The sequence below is a fragment of the Ascaphus truei genome, chromosome 19 (genome assembly GCF_040206685.1).
Source record: "Ascaphus truei isolate aAscTru1 chromosome 19, aAscTru1.hap1, whole genome shotgun sequence".
NCBI lineage: Eukaryota > Metazoa > Chordata > Amphibia > Anura > Ascaphidae > Ascaphus > Ascaphus truei.
In genome coordinates this window covers 2,611,021-2,636,125 of record NC_134501.1, presented here as the reverse complement: position 1 = coordinate 2,636,125, position 25,105 = coordinate 2,611,021, and the positions used below count along the sequence as shown (strand labels likewise).

At 40.8% G+C, this 25,105-nt stretch overlaps 1 protein-coding gene across 2 annotated transcripts in view; it reads right to left on the bottom strand.

Annotated features, from left to right (window-relative positions):
* Positions 1 to 18,416: 18,416 nt before the first annotated feature.
* LOC142469720 (ninjurin-1-like) overlaps positions 18,417 to 25,105 on the bottom strand; it is a 54,258-nt gene continuing 47,569 nt past the window's right edge. The window contains exon 5 of one of the 2 annotated variants that reach the window (XM_075576293.1): positions 18,417 to 18,785. In XM_075576293.1, the coding sequence (XP_075432408.1) occupies positions 18,638 to 18,785 (148 nt within the window). In that variant the 3' untranslated portion in view covers positions 18,417 to 18,637. The remainder of the gene's footprint in view (positions 18,786 to 25,105) is intronic. The other variant, XM_075576292.1, reaches the window with a different exon arrangement.

Sequence of the window (25,105 nt, the reverse complement as noted above, 5' to 3'; positions counted from 1 at the left end):
CAGCTCATTGTACACTGGCACTGACTCCTTCCCTCTGACACTGACGTCACACGTCTCACACCGAGCAGCTCATTGTACACTGGCACTGACTTCTTCCTTCCTTCTGACTCTGACATCACACGTCTCACACCGAGCAGCTCATTGTACACTGGCACTGACTCCTTCCTTCCTTCTGACTCTGACGTCACACGTCTCACACCGAGCAGCTCATTGTACACTGGCACTGACTCCTTCCTTCCTTCTGACACTGACGTCACACGTCTCACACCGAGCAGCTCATTGTACACTGGCACTGACTCCTTCCTTCCTTCTGACTCTGACGTCACACGTCTCACACCGAGCAGCTCATTGTACACTGGCACTGACTCCTTCCGTCTGACTCTGACACTGACGTCACACCTCTCACACCGAGCAGCTCATTGTACACTGGCACTGACTCCTTCCTTCTGACTCTGACACTGACTTCACACCTCTCACACCGAGCAGCTCATTGTACACTGGCACTGACTCCTTCCTTCCTTCTGACACTGACGTCACACGTCTCACACCGAGCAGCTCATTGTACACTGGCACTGACTCCTTCCTTCCTTCTGACACTGACGTCACACGTCTCACACCGAGCAGCTCATTGTACACTGGCACTGACTCCTTCCTTCCTTCTGACACTGACGTCACACGTCTCACACCGAGCAGCTCATTGTACACTGGCACTGACTCCTTCCTTCCTTCTGACACTGACGTCACACCTCTCACACCGAGCAGCTCATTGTACACTGGCACTGACTCCTTCCTTCCTTCTGACTCTGACGTCACACGTCACACCGAGCAGCTCATTGTACACTGGCACTGACTCCTTCCTTCCTTCTGACTCTGACGTACCATCATAACGTTACATTCTAATGAAAGAGACATATTTTACAGATTATTTTAATAGTGACATGTGGAGCAGATTTATTTTATTTCACAATTAAGATTCACAACTGCTTGACTGCTTCTCTACCAAATGAGAAATGTAGAGGGAATATAGATTGAATACTTGAGCACACGCGCCTTTTTGTCCCTTTTAAACATAATTATCGGCATTTTTGCCGCATTTTCTTTAAACCCAATGCCTTTGGTAATGGTCTTAGGCAGTTTTGAATGAGCCCTGATCTCCCCCTGCTTTGCTGCTATCATTTCACTAAACTAAACAGATTAAACTTGCAACTGATTGTAATTCCCGTTCTGAGAAACATCTTCTGTTGCCAGCAACATACCAATAACATTGTCTTTTGGGTGTGTGTGTGTATATATATATAATCAAAAAATAAATAGATGATACCGTTCTGTGGCTAACGAAATGCTTTTATTTGTGCGAGCTTTCGAGATACACTGATCTCTTCTTCCGGCGATGTTACAATGAATGAAGCAAAAGGTATACTTAAAAACAGTGTCTCTTGGAATGTTATCTGTGCTGGTCCTTCCCCCGGTGTGGATGTGTTTTATGGCTAGAGGTGTCAAAAGGTTACTGAAAGCAAGTGAAGAAAGAGTGTGTATGTGTATCAGTGTGAATAAAAATGAATGGAGAGCCCACAGTATATACAGTGCTTTACACAAGGTGTGTGTGGAGTGGGAGTGGATATAAATGGTGTGGGTGGGTGTGGAAATGTGAGAGTTTGTAGCACAACTAAAAGTGTGTGTGGATACTCAGTGGTCCCTATTGGTGTATAGGGATGGAAAAACTAGGAGTATTAGTATGTGTGAGAGACAGCTGTGTGTGCATACATATAGCACAGTATGTACAGACATGGCCTTTAGCGCTTATGGGACGAGAGTTCACTACTGTCAGTAATGACTCATAAAATTTCGATCTCTATATATAGCAACTGTAAATATCCCTGTATATTCATTTGCATGTCTTAGACAGGTCTGCAACCCTGTCTTTCCCCATTATCACCCAGCAAACAGCACTTCCACTGCAGCAAGGGATTCTGGGAAATGACATGCAAATGAGCACACAGTGCCACCTTTTATCTCGTGTTTACATTACATGAGCAACCCTTACTCAATGCATGCTGCTTTAAACACAGCTTTTAAGCAAGGTCTTGGGAGATGCAAAGTCAGTTAACCCACTCACAGACATGTTTCAACCTTGATGGGTATCATCAGTGTGAGGTTGCAGACCTGTCTAAGACATGCAAATGAATATATAGGAATATTTACAGTTGCTGTATGCTTTACTGTGGAGGGTTTTAGTCACTTTTTTTACCCACCATAACCTTAATAGTCGTGGTGATTACCTACTCTTATCTCATTTGAGCAAATGTCAGTAAGCCAACCTCACACTGATGATACCCATCAAGGTTGAAACATGTCTGTGAGTGGGTTAACTGACTTTGCATCTCCCAAGTCCTTGCTTAAAAGCTGTGTTTAAAGCAGCATGCATTGACTAAGGGTTGCTCATGTAATGTGAGCATGAGATAAAAGGTGGCACTGTGTGCTCATTTGCATGCCATTTCCCAGAATCCCTTGCTGCAGTGGAAGTGCTGTTTGCTGGGTGATAATGGTGAAAGACAGGGTTGCAGACCTGTCTAAGACATGCAGATGAATATACAGGAATATTTACAGTTGCTTTATGCTTTACTGTGGAGGGTTGTAGTCACTTTTTTTACCCACCATAACCTTAATAGTCGTATATATATATTATATATATCTATATATATATATATATATATATATATATATATATATATATATATATATATATATATATATATATATATATATATATATATATATATATGTTTTAATGGCTTATATATAAAATATATATATATATTTTAAATATACATAACTATACACAAAACAAAATGTAAGCGCTCGTCTATACAGTATAGATCCAAAAATTAAAACTTTAAATTGTAAAATAACCAAAAAAGTAAGGTTAAAGGTAATCTATGAATTACTAATACTCTCATGACATATAGGACAAAAAACATATATGAATGGAAGCCAATTGTAAATGTGCTAATTAACCAATAAAAAATATAAAAGTATTAATAAAAATTAATAATCCACATTAAAGCCCATAATATTAGTCCATCCAAAACTGTATTAAAAGGATATACTGTATATATAATGCTGGGATGTCTCCGCAGCCTCTCAGGAGAATGAGCCACATCAGCAAAAGATCTATCTAGAAAAGAGAGGCGCGTGCCACATAATTCTGTGCAGATATTTATTCAAAAATACAAGACACAAAATAGCACACTCACAAGTGTAGCTAGGATATGCGCATTTACAGTCAGTCAATCTCAAAGAGATGATACTCATCTGAAACTTGTCAATAGCCACAGGGGATCATCACTTGGAATTCCAGCAGCCAAGCTGAAACACAAAGTCCTTGAGTGAAATCCGCCAAGGGAACAAAGTAGCAAATACAACTGATAATGATGTAGTGCAGTTCAATAAAAGTAACGCTCAGACCACAGTGAATAGCGCAGGTGTCTTGATACAGAAGCCGCTCGTGGTTGCGCGATGACGTAATACGTCACAACATCTGGGTCCCAACGCGTTTCGTCATCAAACGTGACTTCTTTAAGGGGTAGAGGATGGAATCTCTGTGCATCTTTTACAGCCTGTTCAGACGCTCAGGCTCCGCTGTGTGTAATACTTAATTGCGAATATGCAATAGAACTGCGCTACATAGAGAGAATGCCTCATAATGCAAAGAACCATTTAAAACAGCGTCAGCATATAACAAATGTACATGTAAATAAAATGGAGCCTCTAATACGCTCTAGCAAATGGCAACAGATAAAAACATGATGAATATGCAATAAGCATTAATTCATAATTAAAATATGTTATAAATACATTGCCTGCAATTCAATAAAAAATGTTGATTCCAGGCTAATCAGGATGGTGGGAAAGAAAGGAAGAAATGGGGAAAATGAGGAATGGGAAGAGGAGGAAGGGGGGGGGGAGAGAAGGGATGGGGGGAGAGGATAGGGAAGGAAAAGGGGAACAATATTTTGGCGAGGATGATGTCAAAACACGGATGTGTCTCCGTTTCTCTTGGGAAATTGATATTTGCAGTCCAAATTGCCTTAATAACGGCATGCAGCTATAGATAAGTATATAAAAAGTATGTGGATGGGCTAAATGGAAAAGATCTTGCAGTAGGCCTTAATCCTACGCGTTTTATCTAAAAAGACTTCATCAAGGGTATGTCTTGTCACCTGCCTGGCGCCCTTAAATAGGCAGACTCAAGCTAGGATAGGCTGGAGTTCCCAATCGTTGTTCCAATCACAAAGGAGCAGAACGCAGGTGATAGACTGCATAAACAATGATTACTTAATAGGAACCCTTATATAACCTAACAGAGTTTATAAAAATACATATTTTATATTTATTGGTAAACTAAAAAGGTATAATAAAAATATAAGCTATAATAAAAAGGCAGATGGATGTACTATATGTCAGTATTGCAGAAAGGTATATCCTAAGTTGTAGGCATTATGATAATTGTATATATATTGTATTGTATGCCTTTATTTATATAGCGCCAAAAGTGTACTCAGCGCTTCACAAAGAATACAGTACAGGGAATTATAATTATACAATAAGTGCTGCAAACTCAGACACTAGGAAAGGAAATCCCTGCCCCGAAGAGCTTACAATCTAAGAGGTTTAATGGGAAACTTACACAGAGACAGCAGGTGAGGGAGTAAGTGCTGTAGATGGCAGTGCTTGGTCACAATGGGTGGTGGGAGTGACTGAGTGTGGGACAATAGCCATGAGTGCAGGCTATTGGGATGCTTGATTTGTGGGGTAAAATTTAAGGAAGGTCAGTGTTAAATGAAAAGGTTAACACCATTTACAGGGGAAGAAGTGGCAGGTAGGCATGAGTGAGATCAGGTGTGTATGTCTGGCTTCAGGCTTAGGGAAGATCCCCAGCAGCAGGAAGGAGTAGATAGAGGGTGTGAATAGAGGGTTTGTGTGGGTGTTTTTTTATTGAGGGGTAAAGAAGTTGTTGGGAGACATGTGTATAAATAATGGTGCAGTGGGGAGTGGGGATGTTGTAGAGAACAGAACTGTTCACAAAGGAGTGAGGAAACAGTAAACAGAAAAAGCAATAGGGAGGGCATAGTGAGATGCAGGAGGAGAGAGTTCACAGGTACTGGAGGATAAAAGTGTACAAATAATCACAGATATTAATAGTTAATGTCTCAAAGTGGCAAAGTTGTAATGCAGAGTCCAGATCTTCCTCCAATCTTCACCTCCAAAATTAACTCTTGTAGACACTTTTGACGTTACACAGCCTATATATCTATCTATATATATATATAGGCTGTGTAACATCAAAAGCGTCATATAGGCTATATATATATTCAATTAATAGGTGCTAGACTGTGGAGAGTCTGAATACAATTTAATGTGTTTATTCAGTAAGAAATGCACCTAAGTCGATGTCCACATTGAGACCTAGAGATTTGATGTCATCTTCACCAAAATATCGCGAGATTTGTTGATTTAGGAGGAGGGAAACCGGAGCGCCAGTGACGGAGTTCGATTGGAGATCCTCGTGGTGACCTGATCCCAAAGATACCCAGCTCACAGTTACAGCAAAGATAGGGTTTTATCCGGAAACGCTTGAAACTACTGCTACATTGTAAGCATCTTCTGTACGTGCGCTGTAATTCTAATACAACTTACTTCACTATGTTTGGCATCTCTCCTTCTTTAGGTCTGGCCTCATCCTGGAATTGCCTATGGACTTACATTGTATATATGTCCTGTAGGTGGGTTTGAACTATTTTCCATCCACCTATTTTTGGTTTGTGCATTTTGTTTCTTTTTTCTTACATAACTCTTGGTTATTGTGTATAACTTATACATTGTGACAGCATCCATTGATACAATTTGATATTGTTTGTACACATTTTGCGCACCTTATTTTCTTTCTCTCTCTCTCTCTCTCTCTCTCTCTCTCTCTCTCTCTCTCTCTCTCTCTCTCTCTCTCTCTCTCTCTCTCTCTCTCTCTCTCTCTCTCTCTATATATATATGTATGTATACCAAATGGAAATATACTGTATGCTCATTTGCATGTCCTAGGCAGGTCTGCAACACCGCCTTTCACCATTATCACCCAGCACACAGCATACAGTATATTTCCATTTGCTATATGCTTTGCTGTGGAGGGTTTTTGTCACTTTTTTTACTCACCATAACTATATATATATATATATATATATATATATATATATATATATATATATATATATATATATACACACACACACACACATACACATAGAGTACCCAAACCAATCCTTGGGTGGTGCCATTTTTTTGCTCAATACATTGTTTTGTATACAACACTCACATTAGCCAAGGTGAGAGTGACCTGCAGATCCTTGGATGTTACTCTGGGGTTCTTTGTGACTTCCTGGATGATTTGCTGGTTTGTTCTTGGAGAGATTTTGGTAGGTTGACCGCACTCTCTCTCTACACACATATACATACACACATACACACATACACACATACACACATATACATACACACACATATACATACACACATACACACATACACACACATATACATACACTCATTCAATGATAGGACAGGTTTCTTAATTTAGCTTTCAACACCTATAACAGATATTATTTATTATATAGGTGATTTACTAGATTATTTAAACTGGATGAATAGAATACTGTGTACATACTAATGGAACAATGAAAAAAAAATAGAAAGTAATTTTAAAGGTAAGGGGTGATTACGACAATATGATGCTTTGATCTCAATTTGATCTAAAAGTGTTTTCAACTTGAAGCATGTGTAGACTGAAATACATTGAAGTTGACAATATTAACATATAATATACTTAATAGCAGGGCTAACGAAGGGACCTGTCAAGCATAGCAGAGCTACTGCATAAGGTTATGACTGCAGAACAAATGAACAGAATTTCATTGGGAATCTTTTCCATCTCTTATTTGTCCATTCCCAGAGCCTCTGATCTAGTTACCGCCAGAACAACAACTCAAGCAGTGCTAGGAGCGCCAATACTTATGTACTATTGAGAAGATCATTTTAAATTATTAACAAAGACACAGATATCAGGTATTTGGTCATGTCTGCAATATGGCTCCCAGTGTTTTTACTCAACCTTTTTTAACGCCACCTTGTAATAAACATAAAAATCTCACGCCCCCCCCCCCCCCATCAAGTCTGCCTCCCTAATAATTTTATTTGAAACTTGAAATATTGTAGGTCACTTTCAATGCAGAGTCTGGTGCATCTCTTTCTTTTTAGAGCTACAAGTGCAAAAAAAACCCAGCTTCGCAAAGGTATGTCAATGAAAATGGTGCCACACAGAGCTAGGGTTGCCAGGTGGCTTCTCCAAAAATACTGGACACAATGGTGAAAAGTGCGACAAGCACACACGCCTCTCTCCGCTCCATGCTGTTTCCTCCTCTCGTTGACCCCACTACAAGGCTCCTGATACCTCCACCTGATTGGCTGCATTACCCAGCAGCAGCCAATCAGGATTGGGCAAGCTGCCCAGCCCCCTAGTAACAGCCGTGCTCTCTCCCAGCTCTGGGAAATCCCACTGCCCCCCAAGCCAATCAGGTCACTATGTCCAGAGAGGTAATACCAGACACTTACATAAGGGGGGGAGAAACTAGGAATGACCCTTTTCCCAACAGTAACCTCTTTGGTTAATATTTGGTTAATATTAACCAAGTATCTTATTTAAAAAACTAGATTTTTTTAGCAAAACATGGGAGCTGCTCTAATATTCTAGTTAGGATGAGGATGTATCCAACCCCCGAAGCAACACCACCCAAGTTCCCTTTTGGAGGTATTATTAGATCTGTCCTCTCTTTTCGCGGTCTCTCCCCAACTGGTACCACGGTTATTAAACGAAAAACAGTGCGCCACGAGGCCTGCCCTCAACTCAGGAGCACAGCCAGGACCTGTCCATTGCTTGGGCACTCAGGGACATCAGTGGGGGCAGCTAGGAGATGGACCAGTCTCTTTCCCATACCGGCATCACTTCTCAGGGCGAAGAGAAGGTAAAGGAATCACGGTCCTGCAGTTGCGCAAAAAGAAGTCATGATCAGAAACGTTGGGGCTGTACTGCTGTATTGAGTTTTGGCGCACCAATTCTTTGGCCCACTGTGACCTCCAGTAGGCCATTAGCAGTAGGGAGGGTTGGATCATCTTCTTTTATCAGGCTTTGCCTGACTGGACCCTACCATTTTTATGCCCCCGCCTCAAATACCCTACAAGAATCCTTGAGTACCGTAGGGGTCCTGCTGCCCAAGTGGAAAGCCCCCCTCCCCCCGCACAGTGCGGTCATGTGACTGCTTCCAATAGTGGTCATGTGACCATGTTGGCCATGTTCTGGAAAACGAAGAGGAGGAGCATGCTGCCATGGAAACGCATAATGCGATCGACCCTGGAAAAAACAGGCCCTTTGAGGATGACGTCGTTACAACATCAGGGGCTTCAGCACAGGTGGCTCAATCAGTGGCTCAAACATTGACTGAGCCACTGATTGAGTCATCTGTGCTGAAGCAGGGATATCTTTAAAACCTGACCTTTTGGTGGCCCTTAAGGGCTGGAGTTGGCCACTCCTGCTCTACATCATGGGGTACATCACCTGGGACACTCAATGGGTTAAACACAAACTTTTCTTTGAGCACCTCCTTTTATTCTCTGTTTTGAACACTCATCCGCTTTCTCTCTTCTTTTGAATACGTCTAAAGTTGCAGCCTGAGAGATCGGAACCACACTCTAGAGGGAAGATTCGGGTAGCCATGTCTAATTAAGTTACTGATGAAGCTGAAATAATAGCTGCCCGTGTCAGTTCATTGTAATCAGAAAGACTGTGGCTGCTTTAGCATAGATGATAATTATGGAGAGAAATAAAAATGCACAGGCTATACATACTCTGCTTTTGTGTGATAAATGCTTTTAATAATTGTAGCAGTTACTTTTTTCCCATCTATTTCTCCAGAAATGACATTTTGTGTGTTCATATTATTCTCCATGGTACATGAACAATGGCTAATTAGCCTCTCATCTCATGCACTTCTAATGACCCTGACTTGCGTAGCGGGATAGTAACTCATAGACAGAAGTTACAACGTAAAAGACACAATAGACAAAACAATGTGTTAATGATAAAGATAATAAAGTGTGCAACACATAGAAAGAGAAAGCACCCATACGTGCTTTATTTCCATTAGCATTTATAATCGCAAACTCATATGTTTAAGCTTTCCAGTGTCCTAAGAATGCACATTACACATCAGAGGGACCGCAACACACCACGCACACGCACACACACGCACGCGCACAAACACGCACACATATACAGTTAGACGTACACAGGCACTCCTGTATTAATAATTCAATGGTCAGGAGCTTGTGACATAAAACACATAAAGTACAGGTTACACACACACTGTATATATAAAACCAGTGCAGTGCTTTTCTTCTGCGAAAAACAGGTGGGGATAGTGTGGTCCTCCAACAATCTTTTTGTGAGAAGCTATTAACACTGTAGCAATTTTTTTCTCTCTCACCCCTTCCTCCTCCTCCTCTCACATCCCCCTCCTCCTCTCTGACTCTCCTCCTCTCTCACCCCCTCCTCCTCTCTCACCCTCCTGCTCCTCCTCTCTCCTCCTCCTCCTCTCTCACCCCCTCCTCCTCTCTCACCCTCCTGCTCCTCCTCTCTCCTCCTCCTCCTCTCTCACCCTCCTCCTCCTCTCTCATCCCTCTCCTCCACTATCACCCCCTCCTCCTCGCTCACCCTCCTCCTCCTCTCATCCCTAACCTCCACTATCAACCCCTCCTCCTCCTCTCTCACCCTCCTCCTCCTCCTCTCTCATCCCTCTCCTCCTCTATCACCCCCTCCTCCTCTCTCACCCTCCTCCTCTCTCATCCCTCTGCTCCTCTATCACCCCCTCCTCCTACTCTCTCACCCCCCTCTCCTCTGCCTCATCCCCTTCTCCTCTCTCACCCCTTCTTCCTCTCTCACCCCCCACCTCCTCTCTCTCACCCCTCCTCTTCTCTCTCACCCCTCCTCTTCTCTCTCACCCCTCCTCTTCTCTCACCCCCCCTCCTCATCCCCTCATTTCCTCCTCATCCCTGCAACTCGCCCCCTTAATACTTGGCTTCGGGGGAGGACCACGGGAGTGGAGCAGGGCGGCGGCAGAGGCGGGCGGCGGGAAAAGATGACGTCAGCCAGCCACAGCAGAGCAGGGCAGCAGAGGAGTTGGGCAGGGAGGAACTGCGCTGTAACAGCGGCAGACACCGGAAGTCAGTGCAGACTTTCGTGTCGGACCGCTGGGGTTCGCCCCTCCCTGGCTGTCCTCCTCTGCCGACCTGCGTCATATTCTCCCTCTGCTCCCACAAATCTCCCCCCCTAAAAAATTGTGCGCCCCCCCCCCCCATTCTTACACAGTAGCTGTATGAAAAAGCTGGGGTTATTGTGTATCCCTGCGTACCCCCATAAAAAAATCACTGTATATAACACATACTGTATACAACACACATACTGCTGTGTATTGCTGTGCGCCTTTAAGTGGAGGCGTGTATTTATTTAAGATGATAAATGATGATGTTGGGGGCCACATTTGACCCAAGAGTCTGGATTATTTTGAAACACAAAATATGGAGAACAATGCTGGCAAGAGATGTAGAAGTGAATGGGGTATCCCAATAAAACATATTCTTCAATGACCTCTAACCCTCTGTCGTGCAAGCTGGGTAAAATCTGAGAATAGTACATTAGTATATTGATGCAACTTCCAAAACCCTCTCTTTGCATTAATGTAACATCAAAGCATTACATTATACATTACATTATACAAACATTAGAGCATTATACCAATACAATTTGTTTTAGACTTTGTGACACCACCAAAGATTGTAAATAAAATAACATATGGGTTGTCATATAGAATATAGTATTAACTCAAGTTCACATTACCTTGACATTAACATATTTAAGGACGTTGCATTGTTTTTTGGAAAATCAATGTAATAATATGGAATTGGTTAACAGCAAAGCATCGAATCACTGTTACAGTCTAGGATTTACAACACACATATCTATCATTTTTCTAGGTTTGTGTGAGAAGGTTACATTGATATTATTCTCCTTTGAGCTGGAATGCAGTCCCAAAATATTCTGAAATACAATATATAATATTAGAGGGCACGTATGCTGCACCTCAGACCATGACTCGGACCAATTGACCTCTTTCCTGTGGTCATATCATTGCACCGCAGATCAGATATCATTACTTAAAGATTTATTGTTTTCACCTAATTGCCATTCAAATCCTTTGGATGAAAATAGTTATAATCAAAAACTTTAAAACTGAATTTTCTAGGATAAAAGACAGAGAATAGAGGACGATTTATTAAATGTTAAAGATAAGGAATATCTAACCACATTCATTTCACTTTTGGAAGAATCAGATTTAATATCTCCCATCTTTGATATAAATCCACATATTTCACAGCATGGCCAATCGGAAATTATTCTTCTATTTCTGAGCCTCACGCACATTCAGCATTACAGCCACAATTATATTGAATTTCCACTTAAGCCTAAATCTATGTTTTATCCCACTCAGCGCAGAGGTAATGTTATTACACACAGGTACAGGACTGAAAGATTTGAAAACTATGTGTAAAGAAAAGAGAAAGTATAAAAATAGTCTCTCTCGGTTTGAATACAAAGCTTTGCGAGACTTACAGGAAATGTCTAACTTAGTGATTAGGTCTGCAGACTCCAGGCCGAGGTATTATTATTCAAAACTCTATTGATTATATACAAGAAGCTAAAAGACTTTTATCTGACAGTGCATCTTATGTCAAATTGACTAAGGATCTCACTGGAGAGCAGCAAAAAAATTCTCTCTCTTCAGACACAGGATTCTCAACAACCACATCCCAAAAAACGTTTTGTCTATCACATGCCAAAGGTGCATAAATCTCTGATTGACCCATCCGGTAGGCCAATAATGTCCAAAATAAACTCAATGGCATCTAATTTATCCCAGTAATTTTTTTCCTCAGAGACACTATACATGTATTTAATGCAATTTCTCACATCAAGTAGAAAATAAATGATCTAGGGGCTACTTGCATTGTACAATCGTTATACGCTGGCTCTATTAACTCTATTAACCATGATTTAGGAGTCAAAGTGGTTCGACATTTCCTTGATTCAGATTTACCATCTTTGCACGGAGAATTTCTTCTGACAGGCATACAATTTATCCTCAGTCATAACAATTTTTTGTTTGCAGAGGAGATTTTACAAGGAAGAACATTTCTTATCATTATAATTGTGGCGTGACGGGGCGCGGCCATGACGTCATCCAGCAGGTTTGCTCTCATTGGCTGAACCGCCAGGGTGCGTGGCCTAGCGCTCCATCGCGACTCCTGATCTCAACTTTCTTGAGACAAGGAGTTTCTGACGGCGCAGCACAGCGGCCCCCCCACGCAGCATGCCCGGCCCCATTGTGGGGCAGCTCTTGTCCTTGCAGCGTCCGCCACAGCGGGCGCTGCAGTAGCCAGTGGGGACCTGGCCTTAGGCTACGTCCATACTGCCACTGACCGCGCTTGGCACAGTCAGCCCAATCAATTAAAATGTCTGGGCATGCTCAAGTGGTGCGCGCCTGTGAGCGTGCACGTACACCCGCGGGTGCTAGGCGCTTGCCGTGAAAGATTAAATTGTGTTTGAGGTGCGCTGATGGGTCACATGACCTCCTCAGCCAATCAGCGCCAGTCAATGATTGACCACGCCCCCCACTCACGCTTACCAAAAAAGTTGCCGGACAGCCGAACGCTCATGCTTGGAGAGTTGGTCACGCCACCACTCTCAAGCACTATATTGTGTTAATGTTTTCTTCACATATCCCATGAGAGCTGCACTTGTGCTCTCTGCCTTCTATATATAATAAGCTGTTATTAATTTCCTTGTGGACATTCGAAAATGGCAATTTGGTCAATTCTCAGGGGGGGGGAGGAGTGGTCAAATCACCTTTGTCTGTCACAATACCAACCACAGACTATTTAGAGGCACAGAGAATTTGCTTAGATTATCCACTAATGAAGTCCCATCGGTGACGAAACACACAGAGTCCTTTCATACCCTTGCAGCTCAAACACCTTCCGTAAAAAGGTACCGGTGGCATTCCTGCCAGTGGAACACAGATGCCATAGTCAGAGCTGTTGGGATTCCTTACGAGGACACTGTGGAGTCCTCGGAGTGATAGTCCAAGCGGAGAAGGCCACTCCAGCGCTAACAATCCTGGCAATTTCGATTTTTGTATGAGCGCTTTATATCCTTTTACTTGTGAGTTCAATGATTTTTTTTTCTTTTACCTCTTTTTATTAAATAGAATTACATTAGGGAGCGAGCGCATCTCTTCTTTTTAAGGTTTCTTCTCCTTGGATGTGGTTGATCTTGTGAAGCTGTCTGTGCTCATATCAGCTACCTTCGATCTCTTCGTGGATCAACCTGGTATTTACAATCTAACCCTGGACTTTGATGTAACCCTTAGATTTTAGTTCTTCAACATTTTGTGACACAATTGTTCACCAACTTTGTGGAAAGTATATATATATATATATATATATATATATATATATATATATATATATATAGCCATGTATAAAAATGGTGTACAGTTCTCTCTTATGCTGGCAGTAAAACCTGGTAAGTATGCAGGATTGCCAGCATCAATCATGGAGGTTTGCCCTCACACCCTGGTAAGGTGTCATATGTACACAAGGGGAGTGGTAACATGCTCTGTGTCCACTATTAGTGACACAAGAGGTGTGGCTGTTTTCTGAGTCTATATAAGACACAGCACTGCCTAAAGTTAGTAGTTGAATTCAAGAGTTCAAGTTCAAAGATGGTTAATCAGTGGTTCTACAGAATGCAAGGTTAAAGGAGTGTCTGCAGCAGTTAGGCTGTCAGATTCAACTGATAGCATACCCTACATTGTGTTCAGGGATCTGACACAGGGGGTGATCTCCTTTAAAGGGCCAGGTGATCTCACTTTTATGAGGCAGAAGGAACTTCTGAGAGAAGGGAAATCAATGGAGATGAGCGGCTAGGACGACCGCTGTGAGGGGCAGTCTGCGTGATGATGTCAATAAAGATGCCCTGTTTCACCAAACCCTTGCTGTGTATGTGTGGAGTCATTACACAGAAGGAGGCACCACAGAGGAGGTCCTCATCAGACACATCCCCCTGCGGCCGCAGAGATCTTGATGAGGTGGAGGCGCTGCATCAGATGTGAGTAGGACTCAATCCCCACTACCTCAGATGCCTGTCATGCTGATATCCCCACTAACACCCAGCGGGAGACTCAGGAGTCCTGTAAGCCAGCAGGTGCACCACACACTATACATACATGTAATGGGGCCAGTAGACCACAGGGGCCAATGTGAGATTGGGTGGGGCTGGAAAAACCGTTACATATATATATATTGATATTATATGTTTTAAATAATTCCTGTATTTTTCTTTTTCAATCAACTTTCATCACATTATATTTATACACAGTATTATATTTTATATCAGCACATTAGTACCACATAACTACCTACCTGGTGTGAGCGCTGATTCTTATTTCTTTTTGTTTTTTATATCAGTGCTGGTGCACACATTGTGATCTGATTTTGCTTAGCTAGAGTTCAGGATCTTTGGTGACACATATAATCCTAGCACAGAGACATTATCAAGGCAATAAGCTCTTTCACACAATTGTTTAAGTATTAGTGCCTGCTATGAATTATCTCCAAAGATGTATTTTCCTGCTAATTGCTTTAGCAGGGGTTCTAGCCTCACCATAAGTCTCTTTAATAAGACCACATAATGAATAACGGCATACCTTAGACTGCATGTACACTTTACCTGCTTATGCTTGGCTGGTAACCACACCACATGGGGCTCTAAGCTTTTGTATAACTGATATTCTTCGACTTGTATTAATCACTTAGTCAGTGGTAGGTCTAGGCATAGGTAAACGGAGGATTTTGCCCCACACCATACACGTAGACCTTGTAAATTATTATTTTAATCTGTCGTATTTTATTCTTCAGAAATAATAGAAATGTTATCACCATGTTATGTCAAAGATGGTGGGGGTGCAATGCATAGCAATGATTTGCATTAATGGAAAACCCAACGGTTTCAGGCCCATAGATTCCTCTAGTTCCCTATACGTTGGAGCGATGGGTTGCAAAGCTTTAAATGTGCATCACTGGCATTAAACCGACATTCATTCATGTGAATCTTGACAATATTATGATTTCTCAGTGTTTCTCAACTAGGGTTCTAGGGAAACCTGGGGGGCTATGTCCCAAGAGGGCCGCAGCTATAGGGGAAAAACTCAGCGGGCACTTCCCGCGGTGCCTGGAGACGTAGAGCTTGTGATCCGCCTCTGATTTCTCAGCTCAGGACGGAGGAGAGAGAGAAGCTTCTTCAAATTTGGAAGCATATACCTAACAGATCGGCAGATCTGCAATATATTAACAAACACGTATAGGAGTAAGACTATCCTACCTGAGTTTTATAAGTACACCCCAATACACAAAACGGTTCCTTTTGGTGATAAACACATTTTGAACATATTACTCACTCAAGACCAGCATACTGAGGGACTTATTTAAATTAACCACAATTGCATGAGTATGTAAATTGCAAAGTAATGAGTTGCAGACCCACTTGCAGCAAAAGTTTTAATGGGCATTTAATTACTGTGGCAGTGAAGAAGTAACAGGTTGGTTCCCACTAAGATGGTTTATATTTTAATTTTACAGATTGGCTTTACTTTCCATAGTTTACCATAATCATATACTTCACCCTAGAACATTTGAGATATATGGATGTAAAATACTTTTGTAATTGTGGAACTGCTACTTTTCTCTGTGGGGCGAGATATGGAGTCACTTTGGAAACCACTATGCGTTTTGGATGATGAGTAGCGATGTACGAAAATGTCCCATTAATCTTCCCGAACGTTCGAACAACTCGCTTGGTGGCCAAGATATTATGAGATGATTTTCAAAAGAAATTTGTAACAAACTCTTGTAGCAATTTCAAACTGTCTTCATAATTGTCAAAAACAAACCAAAAAAAAGCAAATTTGAATCTTACAATGTGGTGATTCCTTTTTGGGGGGATGGGGGGTGCAGTGGTTTGCTATTGGTGCAGAAGCCCACCATTTTCCAGCTTTGAGAATGTGCATGGATGTTCTCCCTTGTCTTGTGATACATATGTAACATAGCTATCTGTATGGACATTGTAGCAGAGCTGGGATTGCAAATGATGCTGAATTCCAGTTATTTCAATCCATTGGAGATTTAATTGACGGCCTCTTTAAACTGTTCAATTAATTCTCCCGTAGTTCATTAGGGCTGTATATCTGCTATGAATATCATACTCGGCACCCATGATGTATATTATACCCTGTAAACATATAAAAACATCTTTAAAAAATGTAACATCTAAAAATCCATACACACATTGTGTATATATATATATATATATATATATATATATTACTACCTTTATGCCTATGCCATACAGATTTTACCATAGAAGAGAGTGTTCCCATTGATAAAGTAGTATGTACTGTCTTGGCAGACAAATTATAAGATCTTAGGAAAACAATATATAAACCTGTGAAACAGATGGCCAATACTGTATTTAGTTTAGATTTTTACTCATTAAAGTGGTATTTGGCCGGACCTGAAACAATCATTTTGAGAAAACGAGCTTGGCACAAGTAGGGCTAACACAATGCTTGTGCAATTTGTGGACCAGTTATTCGCTGATCCAGGAGCTCTTTGAAGAACTTTGGAGCTGCTGAAATGTTGACTAATGTGCCACTCTATTAAGCATCATTTGTGTGCACAAAGATATTGGTTAATGCAAGGAAAGAAACTACTAAATACTGTAATGAACCTAAAGGTCCATTATTGATGTTCAGAGTAGTAGATTGTTACATCTTGGTATCTTTTGAGATTTATGGGCTTACATCTTTTTCTTGGGTAGTTGCTAATAAGATCTGTAAGAATGAAGGACTTTGGCAACATTGTAACAGTTATGTTATGTTTTGCTAACCCTGGGGGCCCCCAGGAGGGGTTATAAATAAATGTGCTAAGCTTGAGTTATCAGTTCTGAGCTCTTAGGCCGAGTCCATAGAAGGACAGGCCGCGCTGAGCCTTGCGGACGCTCAGCGCTGAGCCCCTGCATCCTCAATGAGGATGCCTTGAGAGGGGGCTCACGCAAGCGTCCGCAGGCGTGCTGAGGCTTTGGAATTTTTAGCCGACAGCCAAGCTGTTTTTCAGCGCGCTGTCGGCTGAAAACATCCAATCAGCCTGAAGCAGCGTCAACGTCGGCGCCGTGACATTGGCCCAGCGACGTCACTGCCCCGCCTCCAACCGCCTCCCCCCCGGCTCCTTTCGCGCACGCTGGCTCGCCTGCAAGTCCATGGAATCACGCAGATTTCAGCAGGCGAGCCTCAGCGTCAGCGCGGCTCGGAACTCCTCACCCCTCTATGGCCCCAGCCTTAGATGTAGTTGTTGCAGTTCCAGTTTTCAGTTGATGCTATTAGGGCTACTGTAGCTGAGGGGCGTGACACATCCCTGCTCCTGGACATACCAGCTACACATGAAGGCAAGATTTGCCCAAGTGGTGGTGGAAGGATGAGTTTCCTACTAAAATGCTAGACTTCTTTCTTACCTGGGTGGGATCTACCAGAGACAAATCACTGTTCCTGCAACAATGTGAACCCTTGGTGTGTCTAGTGCCCTCTAATGATGTGACCCTGGTACTTCATGGTACTGGCTACCCAGAACAAGTAAATTGTTACTGTATTTCATCTTTAAAAAAATAATACCTGTATTACAAAGTAGTAACAATGAAGGGAGACGGAATAGCTGGTATGATACCTTTTATTGGACCAACAAGTAGTTGAAATGTTACAAGATTTAGAACCTCTCAATGTCCTATAACGGGTCAACCCGATTAAAGACCCTGAGAGCTTCAAAAGCTGGTAATCTTTCAACTACCTGTTGGTCGTCCAATAAGAGGTATCATACCATCTACTCCCTCCTTGGTTAGATCATGGAAGAAAGGACCATCATGGCTACCTGCCCTTCTTTGCTGTTTTACAAATAAAGTGTTCAGGTCCCTGAAGATATCAGCAGCTGCAGACCAGTTATTGTATTTTCGCATAGTGTATTTTTGCTACCTAAATATTGGGACATCAAATTTGTCTGAGGCTTGTTTGATGGAGGCACTCAATGTAAACATAAGCAACATAATCATTTAGAGTCAATACAAAATACTATGTATAATCTGAATAAAATAGAGACTTTCAAAGACTGTTTTCATCCCACTATATTGTAGCAAAAACATGAAAAACAATAAGTTCAATAAATGTCATGTCTTGTTTCATTGTAGATAGCTTGTTCTCTTGACACCTACAGAAAAACGTGCATTATCTTTTTCAAAAGTGACTTGCACTCTCATCAGCTTTAGCCCTATAATTGTATTCTCTGCCTTCAGAGAATATTGCACAGAGCGTGGATCCGGTTAACACTTAGCAGTAGTTTCAGCTGCAAGAAAGTTTTGGTCCCCGGGGGTCAAGTGAAGAGGAGAGAACCAGAACGCAGTGATGAAGACATTGACAGCTGTGATAAGTAGGATTAACCCGGTCACAATGTTATTCAGCAGGTGCACTCTACGAGAAGAGATGAAGGCAGATCAATGATCAAAGGAATCGTACAGAGCCTCAGTATTTTCTCTAATTGTAGCTGTAAAATCCCAGTCAGATGGTATTTCTCACATTTTTAGATAACATGTTACATAATATGCAAAATGTGTCTAAGTAAACGTTCATATGGTAGAAAAAAGATCCAAAGAATAAGCCCACAAATGCGGTGTAAATAGAGGGGTGGGGAACAATTAAAAAGCAGGGTGACGGAGAAGGTTATAAGGAGAGTATAGGGATAAGATGACACCAAGAAGTAACTAATGATCTGACAAAGAGATGGAGCTACTGAAAGGGGTTTCCATTAACAGTAGAGAGAAAACGGAAATGAACATTAAGATTAAGGGCTTATTGGTTGTGAAAATGTCTTCTCCATAGAATAAATGGAGCTGATCTCTTCTGAAACTTAGAGAGTGTGACTATATAGCACATTGTAAGAGTCCAAGGCTGTCGAATCAAATAGAAGGGTATATGGGAGACTGGGAGATAGCTCCATGTCACCACTCACCTGTAGTCTAGTACATGGGGCTCAACTCCAGTCCTCAAGACCCCCAACTGGTCAAGTTTTAAGGATATCCCAGCTTCAGCACAGGTGGCTTAAGCAGTGGCTCAGTCAAAGACCTGTTGGGTGGTCTTGAGGACTGGAGTTGACCACACCTGGTCTCGTACACACATATCCGATCCCCAACAGACATATAGACACAGGACAGAGGTGATGTGGCATTTGAGCCATTCTCCTCTCAAGGTCATTTTTAAATATATTTATTCTCCCTCCGTCTGTTTGCAACATGGGGAGGGTTTACAGAGACCAATCAGAGGAGTTAGGATAGAGTTACACAGCACACATAATCATAGTATGTATCATACACAAAGCATTGTTAAGGGTAATTGGAGTAAGATTGACATTAACTGCCATTGACTTGAATACCAGTTAATGATGATCAAGCTGCAATATACGTTATCAGAGCTTTATGATCACGAATCCCTCACTTTTTGTCTTGTACTTTTGGCAAAAGTTTCCCGCCCAATTTGCGATGAATCAAACCTCAAAGTATTACCATGAACAAGAAATAAATTATAATACACACCTACCTGCACTTCCTATGAGATTTACTTCGCTCCCTACGTTCATCCTCTTCTAGTCTTGCTCTATTTTTCTGAACCATTTCATTTACTGACGCTAAGCTACCAGCTGTTCTTATTCACTCTACAAACCAGCCTACATGGGTCAATAAGTATGGCCATTATATTAATGTATGAACAAAACATTAACATTTCCAGAATGGGAAACAATGGATTGCCCTCCTCTGAGAAAGACGTTAGCCTGGGAACAATACACTATCTTAAACACTTACAAAGATTCTCACCCTGATATTTTATTTAAGATATAACTGTTCTTTACATTAATACAGTGATACACAAATGTTTTATCAGCTTGTGTTACAGTATATCTTTTTCTAGTTTGACTACAAATAATAGTGAAATAGCCTTGCTCTCATGCAGCAAATCATCTGCCAGACTAATCTTTTCTTTGGCAAGCTTTACATTTACTGTAAGAGGAGTATACTAAATATTTCTAAGTATCTCTAAATCTGGTGGCTGCTAATGCCTGGCAGCACCCAGCATCCTGCTGGGATCATGGGGATGCTGATTTGCTTTGAGATTTTAGTTTAATTCTGTGTTAACAAAGTGACCATATCCACTTATTTTATACAAAGTCATTCGTATCGTGATTGAAATGATGAAAGCTTTTCATTTTTGTTTCTTGTAATTTAGGTCGTTCTTTAAAGTAATCTCTGTGCATGAAGAAATCAACTACATGATTATTCATTACATCAAATTTGTAAAAACAAATTATGTTGTGGCATTTATGTTATTCATTAAAATAAATAGAGTATCTGGAATCATGGAGAATTTATTATAGTGGGTATTAGCTCTAGTTTTCAGTATTTTTTCTCTTGAATAGAATGATTTGACAAAGCAACAGAAGGCTAGAAAAGTTTATACTGATTTACAATATCTTTTTTTTACTTAAAGTTTGAGTTTTCAGAAATATGATACAACATTACAGATAGGAGGAATTTATAAACATCAGATAAAGGAGATGGGGAGTGGGGGGAGAGAGGGAAAGAAAGGGAAGGGGGTCTCAGTGAATGGGGAATAGGTAACCCACACACACTCACTGCAAATGGGATTATTTGCTGGATTCAAGATATAATTCCGGTCTGGTCCCAGGTGACCTCTAAATATACTTCTTGCATTCAGCTGTTATCCCTGACCAGAGGGTTAAAAAGACATTGCTATAGGAGAACACTCACGCTGGGCCGTGTGAGTGAGATAATATTATTATTATTATCAATAATATTTACTTATGATAACATATCATCCCACAGTCTCCCCCTGTGTCACAATTAGGATTTACATATGCATACCTAACTGCCTTTTCATTTCCATGAGAGAAAAATTATCGTGAAGGAGCCACGTTTCCAATGAAGAATGCCTAAGAGACATCGAGGAACGAAGACAAGAAGAAGGATCTGCATTCCAAAGGAAGTCAAAGAAACCTTGATGTGATAGAACTCACATGAGGCCGTGTGAGTCATTGCTTTATTTACGTATACACTTTATTCCACGTATGCTTACCACCCCAGAAGTTCTCTTCATAAACTGAGGATTCAATAGAGGTGTTTTACACCACATTTGATTTTCAGCGGAAGGAAATACAAGTTTTATTTACCATCCCTCACACTGTGCTCCCCCATCTCTCCCTGTGTTCTATAACTGTTAAGGGTCCTGGATAGATCCTGTTGGGGTTTCGAGTCATACGAGGACAACACAAGAAAGTTACAAATTACTGAAAGGCTGTATCACACCCTTTTTACTTCTTTATAGTCATTTATAGACATACTGTTTACCACGGATAGAGATAGTGCCCGGGGATTTTTCTAACTATACTTTTGAGAGGAAGAGCCACCATCTTCTGCTTCATGATCTCCAGTGAGCAGCATCCCTCAGCTAAAAAAATGGAAACCTCTTGCAGGGCAGCTTTTTTTGGTGCTTTTAGTCGACATTCATGGGATGTTTTTCTGCCTTTAGGGTGTACAGTATGTAACTTTTTAAGATTTAGCACTGTTTGGGCGGATTATATACATATATATATTCATATGTAAAGGATCACAAGCTGCTCTAGCAGACGTCCCCCACCCCACGTGATCACCCCCGAAGTTACAATATCTTAATAAATATATTATATATATAAATAAATATATATAATAAATATATAAAATTATGTGTCCTTCCAGAAGAAGTGTAAAAAGTGGCAAAAGCAATAAAATCCATGAAGAATGGGAATGCTCCTGGATGGAATTACAATCGAAATCTTGAAAGAAGCTGGGGAGGAAGCGGAAAAAAATCCTGGCAAAACTATGTACATGCTGCTTAAAGAGCAAGAAAATTCCAGAGCAATGGAGTAATGCCATAGTTATCCTCATCCACAAGAAACAGGATAACGAAGACCTCAAGAACTACAGATCAATTAGTCAACTTCCAATCACTTACAAGACTTTAATGAAGATACTCACTAATTTGCTACAACAGATCCTGGACTCGGCCGAGCCTAGAGAGCAAGCGGGATTGCGCAATGGATACAACACAATGGACCACATCCAAGTTGTACAATAAATGATTTCTCAAATTTTATGAATACGATCTACCACTATGCTTAAGATTCGTAGATTACCAAAAAACATTTGATTCTGTCTACACCTCAGCGGTCCTAGATGAATTAAGAAAACAAAATGTTGAAGAAACGTACACCGATATTATATAAGACATTTACGAGATTGCCACTTCAACCATTAGATTACATGAAGATCCAAGCAAGATAAGGATCAGCAAGGGAATGCGACAGAGACACACTATGTCACCAAATCTTTTCACTGCAACACTTGAAGAATTGTTCAAGACATTACCTTGGAAAGAAAAAGGAATCAAAATCAACATTGAATAATTGAGTCACCTACGAAGTCCAGAAGAGCTCCTGCAAAAAATTGCAGAACTTGCCAAAGCAAGTAAGAATGTGGGCTTCCATATGAAGACCAAAGTGATGTTCAACAAATGTATCAAGTCTGCAAATATTTAAATAAATGGAATACAACTAGAAGAAGTCAAAGACTATGGGGCCTATGCAGAGAGCAGCGCTATTTCAAAACTCGCCATTTTTTGGAGAAAATCGCGCAGAAAACAGCAGAAAACGTCGAGTTACGAAAAACGCGCCAATTTTTTTTTTCTATTTCTAAAACTCGCCTCGCAGCTGGCGAGAACCTCCATCTCGCCAGTTTTAAAAATATCCTAATGCAGAGAGGCGCGAACGGCATCTAGCGGCTGTTCGCGCCAATAAAATGGCGCGATTGTCTCCTTTTTGCCTTGCCAGGAAAAGTTGGCAAGAAGCTGCCGCTCGCGGCCATAGCAAAAAAAAAAAAAAGGCGCGAATTTTTTTTAACACATTTCTGCAGCGCGCATCTCGCCAATTTAAACTCTCCACACGCATTCATGTTAAACATAGCAGAATTCGCACATTTCTGCATATGGAGAATAAAACTCTCCAAAAAAGCTACTTTTTATTAAACTCGCCAATTTTAAAATTCGCTGCTCTCTGCATAGGCCACTATGTCTAGATTGGCCGGCTAACAACAATGGATGGGAGCCTTTTGACTGAAATCAATAGGAGAATGAAGATGGAATGGAAGCATTTGGAAGAAACAAGACAATATTTCAAGGGAGCCTTCCACGGTGCCCCCCTGGCTGGGGAATCCCAAGAATTAGGGGGAGAAGCACAAGGTACACACAGAAACACACAGAAACACACAGAACACAAATATTGCTGTAGACAGAATTAGCCAATACATGTAAGTAATAGTTATATACTGATGTGCTGTGCAGTGGGGATGTTTAAAGCTGGTGATACTGCTTAAAAGTACTTGGGATTTTATGACATTGGTAAAAAAAAAAATAGGGTCCAAAATTGATCTTCTTTATCAAACACAAAGCTTTTGGGACTACCAAGCCTCAAACAAGTCATTTAATTGGGATAGAATAATATGGCTTCCAGTGTACAGTACATCCTGGAACCGGAAATAGAAGACAGGGGCTATTTTAATAGAGCTTAAGTAGTCCTACAGCCATTACTATTTTGGGCATTCCTAAACCGTGTTGAGCCTGTAAGCTTCCTTTAACCAGATTATAGCGTAATTAAATTAAAATCATGGCAGAGAACCGCACTCTCGCAATATTAATGGGATCTCATTTTGTTTAGTGTTAGCTGTCGTATGTATATTTTAACAATATTTTCTACAGAGCATATGTTCTGCAAATGAGGACAATGCAGTGCATACCGTATACTTAACATAACGACTTGCAGAATATATAGGCGCTCATGGCACAGCATAAGTGAATATGCTTATACGATGAATCTTCGTTTAATTATCCAAAGTTCTTTGCAGATCTAGATGCCATCTGTCCTAATGCTATCTTTTTGATGGCATGATGGCTTTTCTGCTCATCTATACTTTGCCAAAATACCACAGCATAAGTTAATGAATAAATAAACAATTACTAAGAAATTGTCAGGGCAGATCCGTCAGAACCTCTTTAGCGGGAAAACCAAATGGATTTTTTAAAAATGTTTTCATTGGCACTATTCTAATTTTGCTGCCCTTTTGAAAGCAGATGTTCACGATTGCCGCAGTGAATTCATTGTACCTACAATTCCAGCTCATGCTGTACAAGTAAAGTACCTGATCATCATTCAACCATTATACCCTGCGCAGAGCGGACATTAAAAACTGTAACAACACTTCAGTGTCTAGTCTTATACTATATACATACATACATACATACATACATACATACATGCATACATATATATATATATATATATATACATATATATATATATATATATATATATATACATATACACCTATACGTTTGTCCTTCTAAACGAATTGCATTAATAACTGTGCATACTTTTATTATTTTTAATCAATATATAATATTGTTTTAAACCATTTTATCCCCTTTTTGCTGCTCTACAGAATATGTTAACATCTTAAATAAAAAGTTGTTTAATAACAACAATATCTGGTATATTAATGGCAAAATGTATTAAAACCAGTTGGGACCTGTGAATATATCATGTTTTCAGTGCAGATTGGGGTAGAGAGAAGCCGACAATGAGTGGCCCTTCGTGTATCACAACCTTTCTCATTAACAAACAATTCCACTTTCTC